The sequence below is a fragment of the Leptonychotes weddellii genome, chromosome 12 (genome assembly GCF_054177405.1).
Source record: "Leptonychotes weddellii isolate Sample4059 chromosome 12, ASM5417740v2, whole genome shotgun sequence".
Taxonomy (NCBI): domain Eukaryota; kingdom Metazoa; phylum Chordata; class Mammalia; order Carnivora; family Phocidae; genus Leptonychotes; species Leptonychotes weddellii.
In genome coordinates, this window is record NC_138380.1 from 41,431,208 (window position 1) to 41,454,836 (window position 23,629).

At 50.5% G+C, this 23,629-nt stretch overlaps 1 protein-coding gene across 7 annotated transcripts in view; it reads left to right on the top strand.

Annotated features, from left to right (window-relative positions):
* NOD1 (nucleotide binding oligomerization domain containing 1) overlaps nt 1–23,629 on the top strand; it is a 62,692-nt gene that overhangs the window by 24,496 nt on the left and 14,567 nt on the right. For 4 of the 7 annotated variants that reach the window (XM_081800325.1, XM_081800326.1, XM_081800324.1 and 1 more), the window contains 9 exons: nt 298–472; nt 2,483–4,307; nt 6,938–7,021; nt 9,776–9,859; nt 10,732–10,815; nt 14,236–14,319; nt 15,194–15,277; nt 18,454–18,537; nt 22,267–22,350. In XM_081800325.1, coding sequence (XP_081656451.1) covers nt 298–472; nt 2,483–4,307; nt 6,938–7,021; nt 9,776–9,859; nt 10,732–10,815; nt 14,236–14,319; nt 15,194–15,277; nt 18,454–18,537; nt 22,267–22,350 — 2,588 coding nt within the window. The other 3 variants (XM_081800327.1, XM_081800328.1, XM_081800329.1) reach the window with 3 other exon arrangements.

Here is a 23,629-nt window from a genome sequence, read left to right on the forward strand (position 1 = left end):
GACTGGAGACACGGGGAGGATTCCAGGGGTGGGCACAGCTCTCGTTTGTGAGTCTGACCTTTTCACTTTGAGGTTCAGGGAAGCCTCCCGGCTTCTTAGAGCTGTGTGCTTTAATTTCTTACTACGGGGGGTCCCCTTCACAGATTCTAGGCCTTCAACAGGTAGCATCTCACACTGCCGGGTGGACGGTCAAGCTCCAGGCTGTCGTAGGAGCTTGGAGCCCTGCGTGTGAGTCTTCCTGGTAGGAGGACTCCCCAGGCACTAGCTCACCACCCCTCATGCTTATGCTACCACCAGGTCCGCAAAATTCTGGACCTGGTACAGAGCAAGGGCGAGGAGGTGTCCGAGTTCTTCCTCTACGTGCTCCAGCGACTCGCAGATGCTTATGTGGATCTCAGGCCTTGGCTGTCGGAGACGGGCTTCTCCCCCTCAGAGCTCATTCAGAGCAAAGTTGTCGTCAACACCGACCCAGGTATGAGTCCGCCCCGGGGAGGACTGCAGATGCCAAGCAAAGCCCTGGGGTTTGGAAATGCTGTGGCATGTGGGCTCAGCAGGGCATGAACGTGTGGCCCACCATGGCCCTCCACCTCAGGCAGTAGGCCCAGTGCTATGTTCCCCATCATCCAAGTGCCACCCGGGGGACTGTGGCTGAACTGACCACATGTAGCTGGTCTGACTTAGAGAGAGGCCTGTGAAGGTGTGGGAAGGGCCTCTCTTCTGACTTCCTGCTTGCTTCCCATTCGGACACATATGGACATTTTAATGGTCGCACAAATTCAAGGTTGCGTTTTTTTCCTTTTAAAAATCTTTCCACATTTTATCCTAGGCAAAGTATTCTTCTGTCCCCCCTAGTGGCCAGTCCTGATTTCCCAAGCACAGTGGGACTGCATTAGCTAATCGATTCGTTTTAACAAGTATTGATGGTGTCCCCACTACGTGCCAAGACATTGTGCTGGATGCCAGGGGTACGATGGGGAGCAGACCAGATATGGTTCCAGCTCTCAGGGAGCTCGGAGGCCAGTGCGGGAGGCCCAATAGTAAACGGTCGCAGGAATGTGTGATGGCATGTGGTGACCAGGACGAGAGGAGTTCAGGCTGCTATGAGTGCACGTAATCGGGGCCATGATCTGGTCTGGGCGCCGGGGAGCCTTCTTTCCATGTCTGAGTGCTCTCTAGTTGGAGATACTTGCTGGCAAAATGCCAGCACCAAGGTCCCCAACTCTGATGTTTAAAGAATCCGGTGTGACCTTGAACACAGAAACAGAGGAAAGTGTCCCAGACAATCAGGGGTGTTTGGGGGAAACCAGGCCAACCAGCAGGGTCAGGGCCCAGCTCTTCTGTGGTCGCTGTTAGCTGCTTACTCTTCCTGCTCCTTCCCAGTTCATTCTGCTTCCTTCTCCAGGAGCAAAGGAAAATGTTCCTGCCCGTGATCATTCTTTCAAAAAGACGTCTCCGCTGGTTCCTTTAGCCAACTACTTCAGTAGCTTTTAAAGTATAAGTCACTCTACAAAGCCAGATGTGAAAGACTCCATCTTGTGTGATTCTATTTATACGAAATGTCCAGAAAAGGCAAATTAGTAGAGACAGAAAGCAGATTGGCAGTTGCTTAGGGCCAGGGGCAGAGATTGGCTAGAAGTGGGCTTATGATGGAGAGGTTTTAGAACTGGATTGTAGTGAGGTTTGCATAACTTTGTAAATTTACTAAAAGTCATTGAGTAGTACACAATGCCTATTGTAAAATATGTGAATTTGTGGTATATAAATTATGCCTTACTAAAGAGATGTAAGAAATAAAATTCATAAATTTTAAGCAGACAACCAACTTGGACTGAGTTGATGGGGAAGAGGTTATAGATGAATTTGGAAATGGGCATGTTTGTCTCATTTTTGTTAACTGAATTATAATTAAAATCCCAAAAGTATTTTAAAGGAATTTACGGAACAGCCTTTTGTCTGGGGAGGGACCACCTCCCTCTCGGTGTAAGCCGCGCCTCTAGCTCAGGTTTGCTGAGCTCCAGGCCCATGTGAGCCTGTTACCCTGTCTGCTCCCCTGGGGGCAGGTGCTAAGTCAGTGACCCCCAGGTGTGGGCTGGGGGCCTGGCGCTGGTGTGCTCTGCGCCATTGAACAAGGCAGTTTCTATCTTAGTTTACTCTCTCTTTGTGCTTTGGCACAGCTCGTTTGTAATCCAGATTAATGTCGAATGGTATATCTTCTCGCTCAAAGTTTTGGCATTTAGTTTTGAGACTTCCCGCTGTTCTCAGAGCCATGTGATAAGCAAAAGAAAGGTTAGGGCAATTTCTTCTACAACAATACGAGTTTCCAGCGCCTGGGCAGCTCAGTCCCGGGAGCCCGTGGCCCTTGATCTCGGGGGTGGTGAGTTGGAGCTCCACGCTGGGTGTAGAGATACCTTAAATAAATACATGCACTTCTTAAAAAAGCGTTTCACTGGGACCTGGCTGTCCTCCGTCCCCCACCCTCCAGTGAGCAGGTACACGGAGAAGCTGCGACAGCAACTGGGCCGTGACTCCAAGTTCGTGCTGTGCTACGCCCAGAAGGAGGAGCTGCTGCTGGAGGAGACGTACACCGACACCATCCTGGAGCTGGTGGGCTTCAGGAACGAGAGCCTGGGCCCGCTGGGCAGCCTGGCCTGCCTCCTGGACCACTGCACCGGTGTCCTCAGCGAGCAGGGCGAGACCATCTTCATCTGTGGGGACGCGGGCGTGGGCAAGTCCATGCTGCTGCAGCGGCTGCAGAACCTGTGGGCCACGGGGCTGCTGGACGCCGAGTTCAAGTTCTTCTTCCACTTCCGCTGCCGCGTGTTCAGCTGCTTCAAGGAGGGCGACACGCTGTGCCTGCGGGACCTGCTCTTCAAGCATTACTGCTACCCGGAGCAGGACCCCGACGAGGTGTTCGCCTTCCTGCTGCGCTTCCCCCAGACGGCCCTCTTCACCTTCGACGGCCTGGACGAGCTGCACTCGGACTTCGACCTGAGCAGCGCGCCAGACACCTGCTCCCCCTGGGAGCCCGCCCACCCGCTGCTCCTGCTGGCCAACCTGCTCAGCGGGAAGCTGCTCAAGGGGGCCGGCAAGCTGCTCACGGCCCGCACGGGCATCGAGATCCCGCGTCAGCTCCTGCGCAAGAAGGTGCTTCTGCGGGGCTTCGCCCCCAGCCACCTGCGCGCCTACACGCGGAAGGTGTTCCCCGACCGCGCGGTGCGGGAGCGCCTGCTGGCCCAGCTGGAGGCCAACCCCAACCTCTGCAGCCTGTGTGCTGTGCCCCTCTTCTGCTGGATCATCTTCCGCTGTTTCCAGCACTTCGGCAGTGTTTGGGACGGCTCTGCGCAGCTGCCCGACTGCACGGTGACCCTGACCGATGTCTTCCTGCTGGTGACCGAGGTCCACCTGAACAGGACTCAGCCCACCAGCCTGGTGCAGCGGAACACGCGCAGCCGGACCGAGACGTTCCGCGCCGGCCGCGGCGCCCTGCGCTCGTTGGGGCAGGTGGCCCACTGGGGCATGGAGAAGAACCTCTTTGTCTTTGGCCCGGAGGAAGTGCAGGCGGCCGAGATGCAGGAGGAGGAGCTGCAACTGGGCTTCCTGCGGGCCGTGCCGGAGCAGGGCCTGGACGGCGACCAGCAGTCCTATGAGTTCTTCCACCTCACCCTCCAGGCCTTCTTTACCGCCTTCTTTCTCGTCGTGGACGAGAAGGTGAGCACTCAGCAGCTGCTCAGCTTCTTCCACGAGTGGGCACCTCCTGGGGGGGCAGGAGCCGAGTCCTGCTATCCCTCCTTTCTCCCCTTCCAGTGCCTGAAGGGCAGTGGCCTGGCGGGGGAGGACCCCTTCAAGAACAAGGATCACTTTCAGTTCACTAACCTCTTCCTGTGCGGGCTGTTGTCCAAGGCCAAGCAGAAACTCCTGCGGCACCTGGTGCCCGCCGCGGCCCTGCGGAGAAAGCGCAAGGTCCTGTGGTCACACCTGTTGGCTAGCCTGCAGGCCTACCTGAAGAACCTGCCCCGAGTGCAGTCGGGGGGCTTCAACCAGGTACAGGCCATGCCTACCTTCCTCTGGATGCTGCGCTGCATCTACGAGACCCAGAGCGAGAAGGTGGGGCGGCTGGCGGCCAAGGGCATCTGCGCCAACTACCTCAAGCTGACCTACTGCAATGCGTGCTCGGCCGACTGCAGCGCCCTCTCCTTCGTCCTGCACCACTTACGCAGGCGGCTTGCCCTTGACCTGGACAACAACAATCTCAACGACTACGGCGTGCGGGAGCTGCAGCCCTGCTTCAGCCGCCTCACCGTCATCAGGTGAGGACGCTGGGCACAGGGAGCAGCCGGTGGGGCCAGGGCGGGCCAGGCTCAGGAGACACCAGGACGCGCCTCGAGGCGTAGGAGCTCCTGACTTACCCTGGCACTCATGACCACTGGTCCTGGAACACCCGACCTATTCTGTTTCAGGATGGTAGAGGGCAAGGAAAACAGCTTCCATGGCAGGAGGCCCCAGCTGGGTGTCCTTGAATGAGTTGCTTAACCTCTCTGATTTCTCATCTGGATAAGGGAGATGCTGGTATCCTAGCAGTTACAGTAGTTAACAGCCAGCATTTACTGAGAATGGGTGAAGTGCATTTCAGATTTTACATGATTGAATCTTCCGCCCTATAAGGTGGTAGGTAGTCTTATCTTCATTTGACAAACGAAGTGGAGGCACAGAGATGTTCTCAAGGGCACACGGCAGGGCCACGATGGAGCCAGAATCATAAAGAACCAACCTTTTGAGATTCATGGGAGGCTCAGAGATGGCCCGTGAACGGTTTCTGGCACGTGGGAGCTTTTGTGATTGCAGAAAAAGCAGACTGTGTGCTTTTCAGCCTCAGTTACTTTCCATGATCAAAGCCAGCAGCCCTGAGCTGCCAGGGATCCTAGTACAGAGTGCTGACTCTTGAGGGGTTTCCTGTTTGATGGTTTAGAGGAGAGGCCAGTCCGCTTTCTTCTGTTAGCATTTCCTCTATAAAATACACCTTGTAAATCTCTACGAGGGTTTCAGTTCTCATAACTTGGCTCATGCATTTCTGAGAAGCAGAGGGGATTTGGAACAGATCCTGGGTGCCTGTTACACCAGTGCCACAGTGTCCATTATGTGGGGGATGGTGGGGTGCAGGGAGCCCGAGGCTGCCCTGGCCTGCTCTCTGTGCTCTCAGCCTGGGGTGCGCTCACACTCCAGGCCCCCCGTGCTCATCTCACGAGATGGGGCACACCAAGGTGGTGCTCCTGCCCCAGGCAGCTGTCCTCGGGTGACGTTTTCCTCCACACCAGTAAAGGAGAGAGCAGGAGGAAATAGGCAACTCCAGAGAAGCATTTTGAGCTCCTTGAGACCATCAGTTAGGGTTAATTTTGACTGAGAGTTAGTGAAAGCTTAGATAGGTTACAAGCTTGTCTCCCATGGAAAAGTCCAGAGGAGGGCAGTTCAGGGCTGCTGTGGTGCCTCCATGACCCTCAGGAGCCCAAGCTCTCTTCTGCAGGTGGCCGGGCTGCCCTCACTACCTGATATCCACCTCTTGGCCCAAGATGGCTGCTCATTTCCAGCCATTCAGTTGACATTCCAGCCACTAGGAAGAAAGGGCAAAGAAGGACACACCTCATTCTTTTAAGAAGACTTCTCAGCTATTGCTAATGAGACTTCTGCTTAGATTTCATGGAGCAGAACTTAATCCCATGTGCCCAGTTAAACAAATGGGGGACTCTACTTCTAAGGAAGCACAGATACGGGATGTGACTAGTAGCCTCTATCACCCTGAGGTGGCCATGCAGTGTGTGTGCACCCTGTGCCCCAGCACCAAAGTGGGCACCATGGGAGGAGGGGTCCTGAGCATCGGACCTGATCATTTTGATGTGGCCTGAAAATCAAACTTTTACTTGTTCAGCCTTTGACTTATTACAGAGGTCAGCTTGTGGGCCCACGTTGGCCCAGGGCTTGTGTTTGTAAATAAAGTTTTATTGGAACACAGCCACACCCATTTGTTTACGCATCGGCTGCTTCACACTACAGAGTCAAGTAGTTGCAATAGAGACCACACAGCCCGCAGACCCTAAAATATTTGCTCTCTGGCCCTTTAGAGAAGAAGTTTGCTGACCCTTGGATTATTATCTCACCCACTCCTGATACCTCACTCTCATCCATCGCAGAGCCTTACTGTGTCTTTCAGCCTCACCTAAATAATGGGGTGGAGGGTTGAAAAAATCAGGGTAGTTTGTTATACAGGTTACTTGGTAGTAAAAGCATTTCACATTTTAGCCACATCAAAACATCCTGTTAGTATGGGGATTGTGCAGAACAATTCCAGCGAGTGGCTGGTCCTCGTGCAGGAGACCGCCATCATCCCGAGGGCTCTCTTTTCCTGCCCCCTCTGTGGATGGGACTTCCAGATGGGGAGGCTGTCGGCATTGTGGGTGAGACCGTTCTCTGTGTTCTGCCTTTTGCAGGACATCCACTATCTCTGGCCCCACTTGCAAGACAGGGGAGCGTTCCCTCATCCAGCTTTTCATCACTAGAAGCAGCTCCACGCGGTTCCAAATCCCATGGCCCCTGCTATGCAGTGAGAACCACAAAGAGGGCCTGGCTGACATGGAGGCCACCCACAAATGACGGATGTCAGAGCTGGCTGGCCTCACGCGTCCTTTATGTGTCCCTCGTAGCCCTCCTGTTGGGTCGGGGCTGTGTTGTAGCCTGCTGCCCGGCAGGTTCTGGGTGGGTCTGTCGGCCCCACGACGACTGGGCTTTTTAGGAGCTATTTGGCTGACTGCTCTGGCCACCCCCTCAGGGGGTGTTTCTAGCTGGGAAAACTCCGGGACCTACAGGCTCCCGGGTCCTTGTGGCATTGATGCTGCTTCATAGTGAGCAGCTGCCGTGATTTGTAACTTTCCTTGCTGTTTTGTTTCAGACTCAGTGTAAACCAGATCACTGACGGCGGGGTAAAGGTGCTCTATGAAGAGCTGACCAAATACAAAATTCTGACCTTCTTAGGGTACGTATTCCTGAACAGCGCCAGGCCAGGGATGTAGCAATAATACAGAGGAGTGGGGAACTGCCATTCGTGTGGGTCGCTGGACGGTTGGGATGATGGCCGAGGCACCAGGAAGGTCCCAGACGGGGATCCGGGAGTCCTGGGTCCTGCTCTTGGCTTGGCCAGCAGCCCGCTCTTTGAGCAAGTCGGGAAATGTGGCGGAGCTGCAGGCTTTTCACTCGCGTATTGGGATCCTAATATAAGCAAGCGTTTGACGGTGGTGATTGGAGTTTGCTGAGGGAATAACTGGGGATATGGGTTTTTTTTTTTAAGATTTATTTATTTGAGAGAGACAGAGCTGAGTGGAGGGAGGGGCAGAGGGAGAGAGAGAATCTCAAGCAGACTCCCCACTGAGAGTGGAGCCCGACACAGGGCTCAATCCCAGGACCCTGAGATCATGACCCAAGCCAAAATCAAGAGTTGGACGCTTAACCAGCGAGCCACCCAGGCGCCTCTGGGGCTATGTTTCATAAATGCTGGATACTGTTTACGCATTAGATTCACCACTACGGGCCCATGATCTCTCATCCAGAGCCCTGAGGGCCAGACACCAATCAGAATTCAGTGTACGTGCTGTATCGTGGTGATGTGACCAGTGAGGTCAAGGGCACTCACCCTGGTTTCAAATACTTTAATATTTCTGCAGCAAAATGTATGACTAGTCAAAGCAGTTAGGATAAAGACCATGAACGGCACCACATCAGGGGCCAGAACGGTTGTGGAAAGCTTTGGGTTTTCAGAGCCTCTGGGAGTTGGAGTGTGAGCGCTGGTGGCCTCTGCTGACTGAGCTGCAGCCTGTCGTCAGCCCCCGGGCCTGCCCTCCCTCCGCGGTGGAGCGAGGCCCTGGGAGTGGCTTGGGAGCTGTGTGTGACTGAGGAACGCTTGAAACCCGTCTAGTTACCACCTTCAGCTTCTCTCTGCCTTCTTGCTGAATTGGTATCGGGGCTAAAATGACTAACAGGGAGCAGCGAGGAGGTTCCAACACTCAAACATTTTCCCCTCAAGATGCTGCTTGTAACCTGAATCGAACCGTACCCGTCGCGGGCTTGGGGTGATCGCCTGCCGTTGTCCTGATGCCCTGTGGGGGAGCTGTGACTCCTGCTCCTTATTACAGATGCTGAGCCAAGGCTGGGCCAGTGGCAGAGCTGGCTCTGAACCCGGCCTGCGAGACCCCAGAGCCCCAAACTGCTCTCCGTGTGTCCTTCCTCTCTCCTTTCAGCCCAGACCTTAGAAATCGGCAGCCAGCACATGCCCACTTTAAAACTGGTCATTAAGGGGCGCCTGGGTGGCTCAGTTGGTTAAGCGACTGCCTTCGGCTCAGGTCATGATCCTGGAGTCCCGGGATCGAGTCCCACATCGGGCTCCCTGCTTAGCAAGGAGTCTGCTTCTCCCTCTGACCCTCCTTTCTCTCATGCTCTCTGTTTCTCATTCTCTCTCTCTCAAATAAATAAAATCTTAAAAAAAAAAAAAATTAAAATAAATAAATAAATAAAAATGGTCATTAAGATGACACTGGGACACAGGAATAAAAGGCACAGAGTAAGGAATATAGTTAATGATATGGTTTTGTTTTTCAACAGAAATATTTTTAATTTGAATTCAATTAATTAACATATATATAATAATATAATGTATTATTGGTTTCAGAGGTAGAGGTCAGTGATTCATCAGTCTTATGTAGTACCCAGTGCTCATTACGTCATGTGCTTTTTTTTTTTTTAAAGATTTTATTTATTTATTTGAGAGAGAGAGAATGAGAGACAGAGAGCACGAGAGGGAAGAGGGCAGAGGGAGAAGCAGACCCCCTGCTGAGCAGGGAGCCCGATGTGGGACTCAATCCCAGGACTCCAGGATAATGACCTGAGCCGAAGGCAGTCGCTTAACCAACTGAGCCACCCAGGCGCCCACGTCATGTGCTTTAATGCCCATCACCCAATTACCCCATCCCTCTACCCCCCGCCCCAGCAACCCTCAGTTTGTTTCCTGTGATTAAGAGTCTCTTATGGTTTGTCTCCCTCTCTGATTCTGTCTTGTTTTATTTTTCCGTCCCTTCCCCTATGCTACTCTGTTTAGTTTCTTAAATTCCACATACTAGTGAGATCATATGACACTTGTCTTTCTCTGACTGACTTATTTCGCTTAGCATAACTCCCTCTAGTTCCATCCACGTTGTTGCAAACGGCAAGATTTCATTTTGTGATGGCTGCATAATATTCCATTGCGTGTGTGTGTATGTGTGTATACATATATATCACATCTTCTTTATCCATTCATCTGTTGATGGACATCTAGGCTCTTTCCATAGTTTGGCTATTGTGGACATTGCTGCTATAAACATCGGGGTGCATGTACCCCTTCGGATCCCTACATTTGTATCTTTGGGGTAAATACCTAGTAGTGCAATTGCTGGGTCATAAGGTGGCTCTATTTTCCACTTTTTTGAGGAACCTCCCTACTCTTTTCCAGAGTGGCTGCACCAGCTTGCATTCCCCCCAACAGTGTAGGAGGGTTCCCCTGGTCAGTGATACTGTAAGAGCATCCTATGGTGACAGATGGTAGCTACACTTGTAGTGAACATAGCAAAGCTTATAAACTTGTGGATTCACTATGTTGTACACCTGAAACTAATGTAACACTGTGTCAACTATACTTAAAAAAAAAAAAAAAAAGCTGAGATTGGGATCCTAAAGTCTCACACTGTGCTCTCTATCGAAGCCTGTACAACAACCAGATCACTGACATCGGAGCCAGGTACATCGCCAGAATCCTGGACGAGTGTAAAGGCCTCACACACCTGAAGTAAGTGGGGGGTAGGCGTGGCAGGTTATTCAGTAGCCCCTGTGGTCACCCCTTCATTATGCAAACGGTATAAATGTCACTCATAAAGAGCACTCGCCCTAAAGCCTTCTGCTTGCCCAGAGCCGTACTGGTCAAGTGAGGAGACCTGTGTGTGGAAGGTAAGCTGTCCGCATGGGGGAATCATGGCCTGAGGGGGAGGCTCGGATTTCCGCAGGGCCAGGGGAGGGTCTGGCTTCTGGTTCACGGACGGGGCCTTTCTGCTGGGTCCTCACATGGTGGAAAAGGAGGCAAGGGAGCTCAGCGGGGGGAAGGGGGGCTCTTATAAATCACTGATCCCATTCACGACAGTTCCGCCCTCATGACCTAATCACCTCCAAGGGCCCTGCCTCCTAATACCATCACCTGAGGGGTTAGAGTTTCAGCATATGGATTTTGGGGGGACACAAGCATTCAGACAGGGCACCCATCTGGTTGCCAGGAAGAGCTGGATCGTTGGCCCTGTCCCAGATATGCTCTGCCAGAGGTGACTGAGCTCCAGGCTCGGAGGAGCCCCTGGTGCTGCCCAGGTGACAGAATGCACACCTTGGCCACTTGCAGCCGAGGCGGGAACCTCCCGGGTCTGCTGAGGGAAATGAGGGACACACTGAAGGCCATTTAAAGAACCCCCGGGAAAGCTTGGGTCCCTAAGTTTCGGCAGAGACAGCGACCAGTGTCCTGGAGAGGATTCTGATGGCTCTCTAGGGCAGTGGGGCCTTCCTTGCGAGGAAGCCGGGGGCATGGGTGCCGCAGGTCCCAGGAGAGCGGGGGGCGAGGAGCTGACAGTGGGCCCCCCCCACCGCTGGGGGCTGACCTGTGCATGGCTCTCTCTGCAGACTGGGGGAGAACAAAATAACGAGTGAAGGAGGAAAGTGCCTCGCCCTGGCTGTGAAGAACAGCAAATCGATCTTTGAGATCGGGTGAGTGGAGGCGAACGCGCGTGTGCGTGCAAGTGTGAGTGTGTGAGATACACGCTGCTCGGCGTTCAAGCGCGCCACTGCTAATCTCCGACGTAAATATACCCAAGTCCCGGGCCGGACTGCAGCTTCCCTTGTGCACACTTACTTCATTCATGCAAAAGTCTGTTATTCTCACCGCCAGCGAACAGAGGGAGCCGTTCTAGCCTATGTGGTAACTTTCCACAGGCAGGCGGTCTTCACCTTGGCCATGTTCTATACTCCCTGGAGGCTTTTTAAAAAAGATTTTATTTATTTGACAGAGCACAAGCAGGGGGAGCACAAGCAGAGGCAGAGGGAGAAGCAGACTCCCCGTGGAGCAGGGAGCCCAATGCGGGACTCGATCCCAGGACCCTGGGATCATGACCTGAGCCGAAGGCAGATGCTTAACCAACTGAGCCACCCAGGCGCTGAGGCCATTTCTTTTTAATTCAGTTTTTTTTAACTGTGGTAAAATACATATAAAAAGTTACCATCTTAACCATCTGTAGGGATACAGTTCAGGGGCATTACGCATCCTTATCGTTGCGCAACCATCACCACGGTCCATCTCCATAATTCTTTTCATCTTGCAAAAAAGCTCTCTACCCATTCCCCGGTAACTCCTGTCCTCCTTCCCTCCGGCCCCCGCCCACCACCCTCTGACTTCTGTCCCTGTGACTTTGCCTTCCATAGGTACCTCACAGAAGTCGCACCATACAGTATTTGTGTCTTTGTGCCTGGCTTACTTCACTCGGCCCAGGGTTCTCAAGGCTCATCCACGCTGTAGCTTGTGTTGGAATTTCCTTCCTTTTTAAGGCTGAGTAACCAACAGTCCGCTCTATGTATGCACCGCATTTTGTCCGTTCGTCTGTCAGTGGACACTTGGGCGCCTTCTGCATTTTGGCTTTCATGGGTCGTGCTGCTAGGAACATGGGTGTACAAAGATCTCTTGGATTTCTTTTGGCTAAATACCCAGAAGTGGAGTTGTTGGATCAGCTGGTAATTCTATTTTTAGGTTTTTGAGGAAATGCCACAGTGTTTCCCACAGCAGCCACACTGCATTACATGCTCGCCCGCAGTGCACAAGGGTTCCGGATTGTCCACATCCTTGCCAACACTTGTTATTCTCTGTTCTTTTGGTAGTAACCATCCTAACAGGTATGAGGTGGTATCTCATTGTGATTTTGATTCTGGAGGCTTCTTCAACCTTTTTATATTGTTATAATTTTTATATTATAAAAAAACCCATAATTTTATGAAATTGACTTTATGAAAAATATACTAAAAGTCATCTCAGAAATATTATCAACATTTGAGGTCAGTTAAACTTTCTTGCTCTCACATGCAGGTGCATGCTCTATTTTTTTGAGTATAGTAAAGGTCAAACTGTATGTACAGAATTTTATTCTTTTTCATTTAATCTCATACCACAAGTAGCTTTCCACTCTATTAAAAATTTGATACCGGGGCGCCTGGGTGGCTCAGTTGGTTAAGCGGCTGCCTTCGGCTCAGGTCGTGATCCTGGAGTCCCGGGATCGAGTCCCGCATCGGGCTCCCTGCTCAGCAGGGAGTCTGCTTCTCCCTCTGGCCCTTCCCCCTCTCATGCTCTCTCTCTATCTCATTCTGTCTCTCAAATAAATAAATAAAATCTTTAAAAAAAAAAAATTTGATACCATTCAACCGTATAATACACATAACGTTTTTTTTGTAGTTTCAATTTTTTATTTAAATTCCAGTTAGTTAACATATAGCGTATTAGTTTCAGGAGTAGAATTTACAACACCCAGTGCTTATCACAAGTGCCCTCCTTAATGCCCATCCCCCATCTAGCTCATCCTCCCCTCTGCCCCACGCCCCGCACCTCCCTCCAGCAAACTGAGGTTTGTTCTCTGTAGTTAAGAGTCTGTTTTATGGTTTACCTCTCTCCCTCGCCCATGTTCATTTGTTTTGCTCCTTAAATTCCACACATGAGTGAAATCATATGGTATTTATCTTTCTCTGACTTATTTCACTGAGCATTATACTCATTAGCTCCATCCACATTGTTGCAAATGGCAAGATTTCATTCTTTTTGATGGCTGAGTAATACTCCACTGTGTGTGTGTGTGTGTGTGTGTGTGTGTGTGTGTACACACACCACATTTTTATCCATTCATCCATCGATGGACATTTGGTCTCTCTCCGTAGCTTGGCCATTGTAGATAATGCTGCCATAAACATTGGGGTGTATGTGTCACTTCGAATCAGTATTTTTATATCCTTTGGATAAATACCTAGTAGTGCAATTGCTGGACCACAGGGTAGTTCTATTTTTAACTTTTTGAGGACCCTCCATACTGTTTTCCAGAGTGGCTGCACCAGTTTGCGTTCCCACCAAGAGTGTAAGAGGGTTCCCCTTCCTCCACATCCTCCTCGAATACACATATTTTTTATGCAAAACACTGAGAACTCATTGCAGGGCTCTAGCATCTCCAGGAGGATGGTGGCGGGTCGCTGGTGCGGTGAGAGCCCGTTGCCCAGGCAGCTCCAGGTCTGCTGTGTGTGGGCCGGGCACACAGTGCTCTCAGCCTATTAAAAATAGGTGTCGCTTGCTGTAGGCCAGGCGCTATTCTAAGTGCTCGGCATATATTAACTAACTTAATCCCCACAATAACTCTAGGGGGAATGTTCCTATTAGCCCCATTTTACAGATGAGGAGACTAAGTTCCAAGAGATAATGTAATTCACATAATCTTAAATCCAGATAAAAATCCAGTTAACACCAGAGCCCAGCATCCTGCCTCGCAGGGCCTTGCAGGTTATCCACTGTGGGAGGGAGGGTATGGGGCTTCGTCATTGCAGCTCCCCGCCCAGCCCCCCAGACCACAACAACCCACTAGCACGCTGGAGTAGGGTCCTCTTCACCTAAAAGCAGCATTGCTGGTGAGGTTTCCGAGAGTGCTTCCTGATCTTTGCTTCTTGGAAGACTGACTGTGTCCTCACGAATGTCTCGGAGCCCTGCAGAGGGTCAAATGGATGCTGGCAGTTGGCGCCTCCACAGGCTCCCTTTCAGGTTGCTGCCAACCCACATCCTTGGCGGTGGAGGGGGTGTTTCTGCGACAGTCGTGTGCTCGGGCCCTCTGACAGCTCTCTGAAAGCCCACGGTGATCTTCGTCTCTCATGGTGCATCTACCCGATGGGCTTCTGTTCCCAAGGCTTCTGCTGCTCTTATCCCTACATTCCCCTTTGCATTTGAAGCCTAGAGCAGCTTCACTAAGGGGCTGGTGCGGGAATATTCCCCAGGCCGGGGCTCCAGGGACAAAGCCAAGACCTCTGCCTGTGAGCGTACAACCAAGCGTGGCCACCAGCAGCAAGTCAGGGGCGAGCACGAGCTCCCATTCACCATCTTGCCTCTGCCCTCAGGATGTGGGGCAACAGAATCGGCGATGAAGGAGCAAAGGCCTTCGCGGAGGCTCTGAGGAACCACCCCAGCCTGACCAACCTGAGGTACCTGCTGCTTTCTGAGACCCGCTGTCCCCGGGGTCCAACCTGGGCACTCCGTGTGCTTCCTGGTTTGCGCGGGGAGAAGCCAAGGGGAAGAGAGTGGTTGGCTTTCCTAATGTGTGGGGGGATTTTTCTTTCATAAACAGTTTTATGGACATGTAAGAAGCATAGCACATTACTGTTCAGCTCGGCCACTTGTCATATGTAACCACCACCCGGAACAAGACCCGGGACTTTGCCAGCCCCGCAGTCTCCCCAGGCTCCTTGGCAGTGGGGGAGTGGGGAGGAATTCTCAAGTCCAGATAACACTGAAAGGGATGCCCCTTCCTCACTCACAGGACAGTGCTGAGACAGAAGGGAACCTTCCTCTCTGTAAAGACCTACTCCTCCCTAGCCTTCTTTTAGTCCTCTGGCCAAATCTCAGAGCCTCGGCTGTCTCCCCATTGCCTGGGTTCCTCCTAACACTGAAAAAGAAATCCAAGTTAGTGGGGGCAACAGCAGAGTTTCTTCTTCATGAGAACAGAGGACGCTTCTCCAGGTCTTATTGATGGGCACCTTGAAAACGTCAGCCGCCTGAAGCAGAGCCCTCCCAGCCCCTGATCTGCTTGCGACCAGGTCTTGCTGATGTTCCATTTCCTGTCTGGCCTCTCCTTGAGCGGTCTTGTGCCTGTCCTCATGCTCGGAGCGTGCGCCCTGGAGCAACAAAACTGGAACTGCTGCTGGCCAGGCTGAGCACTTCTGCTTCCTGCCTCAAGTCAGCTTCCTTCTCGGGCAGGGGCCGCCTCCAGGCAGCATCTTCTGGGTGTTTCGGTTGCTGAAGCCAAAGCCAAATGTAGACGTGTCTCTAATGATTGACCCCACATGTTTTCCTTCCTAGTCTTGCATTCAACGGCATCTCCACAGAAGGAGGAAAGAGCCTCGCACAGGCCCTGCAGTGCAACACCTCTCTGAGAATATTCTGGTAATAACCAGAGTCCTTTTGAAAGGTTGGGTCTCAGGGATTATTCCAAAGACCGTACAGCCTGGAATCTTAACTGAAAAACTACAGAAGGGGGAGGTGGGCCCCAGGAGCATGGGCTTGACCTTAGCCTTCTTTGCCAACCCAGACCTTAGGATTGCTGGCCATTCTGTCAGGATTATCCTCAGAGCACCTTCACATAGGCCTTGCAGAGTCCAATTTTGGTGCACTTGGCTCAGACTTTTCTCCCTTCCTCCTCTTAAGTTGCCTTCCATGTAGCCCCATCACAGTCTGGCCCTTCGTGGTCCAGCTCACCAGTCACTGGAAGCCCACATTCCTCACTCCCTCTCTGTCCTCCAGGGGTACTAATTTAGTGTATGTTGCCTTCTGACCGTGCTTTTTTTTGGTGGTGGGGGGGTTGTTTTTCCTTTTGTCATTTACTCTCATTTATTTGAATTTTATTTACTTGCCTATATCATAAATTCCTTATGGATGAGGGAACTGTATTAGGGACTCAGGGCACCTGAGATATCAGCTGAGTTTGTTAATATTGACAATGTCATCATTTTGAGAGTTCTCCTACTAGACCTGTTGGCCAGTAAATGCATTTTTAATTCTTTTCCTCTAAAAAAAATCTTTAAAAATACTTTGAAATATTTTTAAAAAACTGTAAGGAAGTCAAAAAGTAGGAAGTGAAAGTACTTCCTCCCTCATGTATTCCAGATCAACCTTTTTCTTCTAGCCTTTGAATGTATATTCTAGCCTTCTAGAATGATAGAAATAGCATCTTCTTACAAAATAGAATAGCATTTAGCAAGTGGCTTTTATTTATTTTTTTAAGATTTTATTTATTTATTTGACAGAGATAGACAGCGAGAGGAGGAACACAAGCAGGGGGAGTAGGAGAGGGAGAGGGAGAAGAGGCTTCCCGCTGAGCAGGGAGCCCGATGCGGGGCTCGATCCCAGGACCCTGGGATCATGACCTGAGCCGAAGGCAGACACTTAACCGACTGAGCCACCCAGGCACCCCAGCAAGTGGCTTTTAAAAAATATCTTAAGGGGCATCTGGGTGGCTCAGTTGGTTATGTGTCCAACTCGATTTCAGCTCAGGTCATGATCTCAGGGTCGTGAGATCAAGTCCTGTGTCAGGCTCTGCACTTAGTGCAGAGTCTGCTCAAGATTCTCTCTCTCCAGGGCGCCTGGGTAGCTCAGTTGTTAAGCTCTCTGTCAAATAAATAAAATCTTAAAAAAAAAAAAAAAAAAGATTCTCTCTCTCCCTCTGCCTCTCCCCACTGTGCGTGTGCACTCTAAAATAAATAAATCTTAAAAAAAAAAAATTTTAACCATGTATTGTCCACATTTTACATGTCCTTTTATGTCAGGGTATCTCAGTCTCAACACAGTTGACATTTTGGTCCAAATCATTCTTGTGAGGGGCTGTCCTGTTCATTACAGGGTGTTTAGCAGAATCATGGGCATCTACCCATTAGACACCAGCAGTACCCTCCAATTGTGATGATCAGAAATGTCTCCAGATGTGGACAAATGTCCCCTAGAGGGAAAAGCACCCAGTTGAGAACCCCTGCTCTATATGGATAGTAACAATGTTAGTACCGAACATTTCTCGAGTGCTGACTGTATGCCATGCACTCTGCCTTTTACTTTTTTTTTTTTGGAGAGCGGGAGAGAGAGAGTGAGTGAGTAGGGTGGGGGGCAGAGGGAGAGAGAGAGAATCTTTAGCAGGCTCCACGCCCAGTGCAGAGTCCAACACGGGGCTCAGTCTCACGACCCTGAGATCATGACCTGAGCCAAAATCAAGAGTTGGATGCTTAACCGACTGAGCCACCCAGGCGCCCCTATTCTCAGCCCCTCATATGTGTTCACTCACCCTCACAGCCACCCCATAATGTCTATACTGTGCCTGTTCACCTTTATTTCTCTGGTGAGAAAACTCAGGCCCAGAGAAGTTAAACCACCTGCCCCCTGGTTGTCCTGCTAGTGAGCGACACACACTGGGCATGTCTGGCTCCTGAGTTCTCTTAAATATCCTGTTCTTCTGCCTCATTCTCTCTACCTCATTCCCTCCAAAGGCCGCACAACGTCCCGTTGAACGGATGCTTGCAATTTAGTTTCCCAGCAGCCTCTGCTGACATTTACTGGTGTTCACACTTTACATTACGACTGATACTACTGCGGTCGATACCGCACGCACAGCTCCTTGTGTGCACACGTTTGCACACTCCAGGCTCAGTGTGCTAAGTACTGAAGTACTTTGTACAGAAGTACCACTGTGGGCTCAAAGTACAACACGTTTAACATTCAGATAGACGCTGCCAGATTGCCTTTTGTGGAATGATTTTTTTTTTTTTTAAAGATTTTATTTATTTATTTGACAGAGAGAAAGCGAGAGAAGGAACACAAGCAGGGGGAGTGGGAGAGGGAGAAGCAGGCTTCCGCTGAGCAGGGAGCCCGATGCAGGGCTCGATCCCAGGACCCTGAGATCATGACCTGAGCCGAAGGCAGACGCTTAACGACTGTGCCACCCAGGCGCCCGTGGAATGATTTTTTTAAGATTCTGTTTCATTCTTCTTATTTATTCTTTCATCCACTGGCACAACAGGGTCCAATCCTATTTACAGAGTTAAGAGTCCTCTATGCTTTATCCAGATTACTTCTGGTTTTAAGAACAGCTGAGAGACTTCCTGAACTTGGATTCCCTGAACGTGGGTCCTTCACGACAGGCTTCAGACCAGAGCATTGAGCACATTTTAACATGTAGCTGACAGGCTTCTCTAAGTCTTCCTACCACTGATTTCGGTAACAGGCTGTCAGAGACATTCAAGGGGCTTTGGGGGCTGGAAGAAGCCTGGGAAGCGGGCATTGGCCCCTATCTCCTCTGGGATCTGAGGCCCCAGCAAAGATGGGGAGGGAGCTTGGGCTCCGCCAGAGAAGCAGAGCTGAGAAGTAGGAGCTTGGGTACAGGATTTGCACGAGAAATGAATCCCCTTTTATTGTCTGTGGGGCTCAGAGGCTGGGATTGGGACCTGGCTGTTTGCTCAGTTCAAGTGATTAGCAGCCTAAGCTGGAGAGAGCTGGGCTGGGATCCCACTTCCGAGAACCCATTTAAGAATGTGTGCCAGGTACGGCTCTCCTGAGTAAACACTTCCTTTCTTTTCTAGGCTCACCAAAAATGAACTCAATGATGAAGTGGCAGAGAGCCTGGCAGAGATGTTGAAAGTCAACCAGACGTTGAAACATTTATGGTAACTCAGAGAACCTCAGAGTTTCAGGCTGTGCTCCTTTTAAAACATATTTTTTGAGATGAGGTGCCTGGCTGGCTCAGTTGGTAAAGCATGTGACTCTTGATCTTGGGCTTGTGAGTTCAGGCCCCATGTTGGGTGTAGAGATTACTTAAAAAAAATAAAATCTTAATAAAATGTACAGGTCAGTGGTCTTTAGTGTATTCACAAGGTTGTGCAACCAGCACCACGATCTAACTATAGATCGGTTTTACTTTCCCGCTGCCCCCAGCCGGAGTACACCCCCATGCATTAAGCAGCACCTCCCCGTCTTTCTCCCCCAGTCCCTGATCGACTGTCTCTATGGATTTGCCTATTCTAGGCATTTCACAGAAATGGAATCCTACAACATGTGACTTTCTGTCTGCATTCTTTCACTGGCATGAGTTTTCAAGGCTCATTGACATTTTAGCACGTGTCAGAACCTCATGGCTCTGTGTGGCTGATATTCCTCTGTGTGAATCGTCCACAATCTGTCCATCCGTCAGTTGGTAGGCATCGGGGTTGTTTCTACTTTTTGACTGTTGTGAATAATGCTACCTTGAACATTCCTGTGCATGTTTGTGTATGGACATGTGTTTTCATTTCTCTTGGGTATACGCTTAGGAAATAGAATTGCCGGGTCACATGGCCACTCCATATGTAACTTTTTTTTTTTTTTTAAAGATTTTATTTATTTTTTTAGAGAGCGAGAGAGAAACAGCATGAGAGGGGCAAGGGTCAGAGGGAGAAGCAGGCTCCCCGCTGAGCTGGGAGCCCGATGTGGGACTCGATCCCAGGACCCTGGGATCATGACCTGAGCCGAAGGCAGACGCTTAACCATCTGAGCCACCCAGGCGCCCCATATGTAACTTTTTGAGGAGCCATCAAAGTATTTTCTGAAGTGGCTGCTCACTTTACCTTCCCACCAGCAATGTGGGAAGGCTCCCAGTTCTCACATCCTCACCAGCGACACTCATCATTGTCCACCTTTTTTGAATCTTGTCACTCTTGTGGGCATGAAGTGATATCTCATTGTGGTTTTGATCTGCATTTCCCTGCTGACTAACATTGGGCATCTTTTTTTTTTTTTTTAAGATTTTATTTACTTATTTGTCAGAGAGAGAGAGACAGATACAGAGAGAGCACAAGCAGGGGGAGTGGGAGAGGGAGAAGCAAGTCTCCCGCTCAGCAAGGAGCCTGATGCGGGACTCGATCCCAGCACCCTGGGATCATGACCTGAGCCGAAGGCAGACGCTTAACCGACTGAGCCACCCAGGCGCCCCTAACACTGGGCATCTTTTCATGAACCTGTTGGTCTTTGTGTATCTTCTTTGAAGAAATGTCTCTACATCCTTCCCCCAAATTTAATTTAAATGTTAATAAATTTATTTGCCTTTTTATTGCTGAGTTGTTAGAGTTCTTTATATATTCTGGGTACTAGACACTTACTAGGTAGACAATTTGCAAATATTTCTTCTGTGGGGTTTTTCACTTTCTTGTTAGTGATCTTTGAAGCACAGAAGTGTTTGATTTTGATGGAAGTCCCATTTATTTTTTTCTTTGGTGGTTTGTGTTTTAGGTGTCTTACTAAGAAACTGTTGCCTAATCCAAGGTCACAAAGATTTACATCTAAGTTTCCCTTTAAGTGTTATAGTTTGGCTCTTACATTGAGGTATTGGATCCTAAATGTTAATTTCTGGAGTTGATTGTTGTGTGCCGTCTGAGGCGTAGGGCCCAAATTAATTCTTTGGCATGTGGCTATCCAGCTGTCCCAGCACCTCCTGTTGAAAAAACTATCTTTCCCTTTTAATTGGCCCTGACACTTTTGCCAAAAATCAATTGACCGTAAACATACGGGTATATTTCTGGACTTTCTATTCTAGTTCATTGATCTGTTTATCCTTACGTCAGTATCACACTGTCCTGATTATTCTAATGAGGTAGTAAGTTTTGAAATCAGGAAGTGTGAGTCTTCCAACTTTGTCCTTCTTTCTCAAGGTTGTTTGGGCTCTTCTGGGTCCCTTGTATTTCCATATGAATTTCAGCTCACCTTGTCAGTTTCTGTGAAACAGCCAGTCTGTGCTTTTACATCTGTTTTGTTGTTGTTGTTTTTCTGGCCTGTAGACTTTCTTTTCTCTCCTGCCCTTGGTGCCAGGCCAGCCCCTGCAGGGAGCTCTGAGCGAGACCGGGGCTAGAGAGCGAGTCTCGGCTGCTTCGTGCGTGCACAGACCACACTGCCCTCATGAAGGCGGCCCCGGGGGGCATGTGTGCCTGAGCCCGGCCACACTCTTTGGCTCTCTTACTACCCGGCCTCTTGCCAGCTCTTGGTTGGAAGCAGCTCCCCCAGCAAAGTGGAGGTGATGAGGAAGCAGCAGTTTAACCCTGTGCATGGTTCTGGCTCCACTTCCAGGTTCTATCGTTGCTCCTTTTGCCAAAATGTCCAAGTTACGTTGTGGTCGTCCTTACCCAGGGGGTCATCACCTCTGCCCCTGAGCCTAGGGGTCCCACTTTGGGAGATGTGTCTGGGAGACTGGGGCACGGTCCTGTGTGTTGGGGCAGCAATGGCGACAAGAGCTCCCTGCCCCTGGGCCCCGGGGCGGAAACTGTGAGAACGACTTCCTTCGTACACATCCTCCCACTGAGACCTCACACACCCAGGGAGGGGGTGTTCTCTTGCCTCCATTTTACAGATCAGGCCACTGAGGCATAGACAGCGTGAGCTTATTTCTTCAAGGATCTGTGGCTGAGAAGTGTGTGGAGGAGGGGAGCTTTGAACCACGACACTGTCCTGCCTCTTCATGGGGTTGGCCCCTTCTCGCTTAGTTTCTATAATCTCATCAATCACGACGGTGAAGTTCTCATCTTCCTGGTAGGGCTGCCTTGTTGGGTCAGTGCCCAGGATTTCTTAGGGTCAAGTTCAGTAGTAGCCTTATTCTACAAATAGCCAGGAGCGAGGAGTGGGTCTGTGACGAAGCACAGACACATCACTGCCTTGTGCGGTGTGTAGCTCTTGGTTGGGTTGGAAGCCCAGGTGCCCAGGAGAGCACTTGAGAAATTGTCCAGGCTCCCTGGCTATATCAGAAACCTTTGTTCCATTTGGATCACTGCTAGCTGACCTAATGGGGTGCCCTCCTAGAGGCCCCGTTATTGATGCTTTCCCACTGGGACCCATGAGCGGCAGCAGGAGAATCTTTCTCTTCCCTCCCCTGCCAGAGGTTGGAGAGGACATGGTGCATTCTTAGAAGCCTTTGTTTCTCCAATGAAGTGAACAGCCAGTTAGCAGCTACTTAACTTGAAAAACTGCCTTGCCTTCCCCAGCCAGCTGGAAGGCCACTAGACTGCCTGTCCTCTGGGTGTTTCTTAGAATTTGTTGTTCAGACTGGTGGCCTCCAAACATTTTTGATTGGGCACCCCTGCAGCGAAAAATGCCAATGACACACATAAATGCATTCATGTATTAAATTATCTATGTATGAATGCACAGATATATTATGCTCACTCTAAAAATATACCAAAAAATTAAACATTTTAAAGGATGTCCTTTATTCTGGTAGATCTGCTCAAGACAGTCTTCACCAGATTAAAAGTCACGCGGACACCGTTCTTCCCCTGGCCCTGTCTCATTCCCACCATACCCTTACAACTCCCTAATGGAGAGGGCAGAGTTAATCCAGTATTAAGGATTTGCTACAAGATATGTTCTTCTTTCAGGCTTATCCAGAACCAGATCACAGCCAAGGGGATTGCCCAGCTGGCAGATGCCTTACAGAGGAACACTGGCATTATGGAGATTTGGTAAGACTCGTCCACCGCTGGTCATAATAGTAACAGTGCTTACTTACTCATCACGGCCATCTGGGTGCCAGGCACAATGTGCACGGGAGCTCTTTGCACTTATTCCTCATCTTTCCCATTATCTTGTGAAGTAGCTGATATTATTTCCATTTCACAGATGTAGAACCTGAGGCCCAGAGCAGTGAAGTAAACCTGCCCAAGGTGCCACCTAAGAAGAGCAGCTGGAATCTGGCCCAGTTGGCCTGACCCTGCTCTCCTCCCCGGTCCCCTGTCCTCCTCTGCTTCCCTGAAGTTCCAGAGCAAACAGCTCCGGAAAGGCATTCCCACTGCAAGTGAAGCACTCAGGGACTCAGGAGGCTGAGAGACGAACGTGCTAGCTGGCGTTTGGGGCCCATTCTTCTCCTTTTCTGGGCTTCCTGGGCTTGAGGAGCTACTTCCATGCTGATTTGAGCTGACCTGTGGTCTTCCTCAATTTCCTGTTTCTGCCTTGAGGAGTGGCTTCTGGGGCTAGTGGGAGCCAAATCGTTTGCTTTCTGTAACACTGAGCCCTATTCCACCCCATTAGTGCCTCACAAGACACATACCCCTGCCCCTGTTTGGGTCTGGGCTTGTAGAATGTGCAGGGCCATATGGGGTTTGGGGGGCGTTCTCATTAGTAACAGTTGCAGCCATGGTTTGGGTGCTGGGGAAATGGCAGTTAGCCAGACAGAAAGGACTCTGATTGCATAAGAATACCGGCTTCTTGGAGCTGAGAACTGGGGGCTGAACAGATTCCTGAGTGCTCTGGAGTTTGTCCTGCACCTTGGGCGGGAAACAGCCCTGCAAAGCCACCGTGTGGAGGACCCGGCAGGGGGCAAAGCCAGACCTCCCTTGAGGACACAGACGGGAGGAAGAGTTCACGCTCTCACTGTGGCTGCTCTATGAACTCAGATCCTCAGCTCAGGGGGTAGTTACTCATTAACTACTTTATTTCTTCATGACTGGGGGAGAACTTCCCAGCCAAAAAAAAGTAAATCGAGGTACAGCCCCATGACCTCGGCTCCGAGAACAGTGCTTTTTAAACTTTCCTTTGGAACTTGTCAGCGGAGCAAAATGAGTTTGGCGGGTTGCAACCAGCATTATTTAAAAAATGAACTTGAGGGCGCCTGGGTGGCTCAGTTGGTTAAGCGACTGCCTTCGGCTCAGGTCATGATCCTGGAGTCCCGGGATCGAGTCCCGCGTCGGGCTCCCTGCTCAGCAGGGAGTCTGCTTCTCCCTCTCCCGCTCCCCTGTCTTGTGC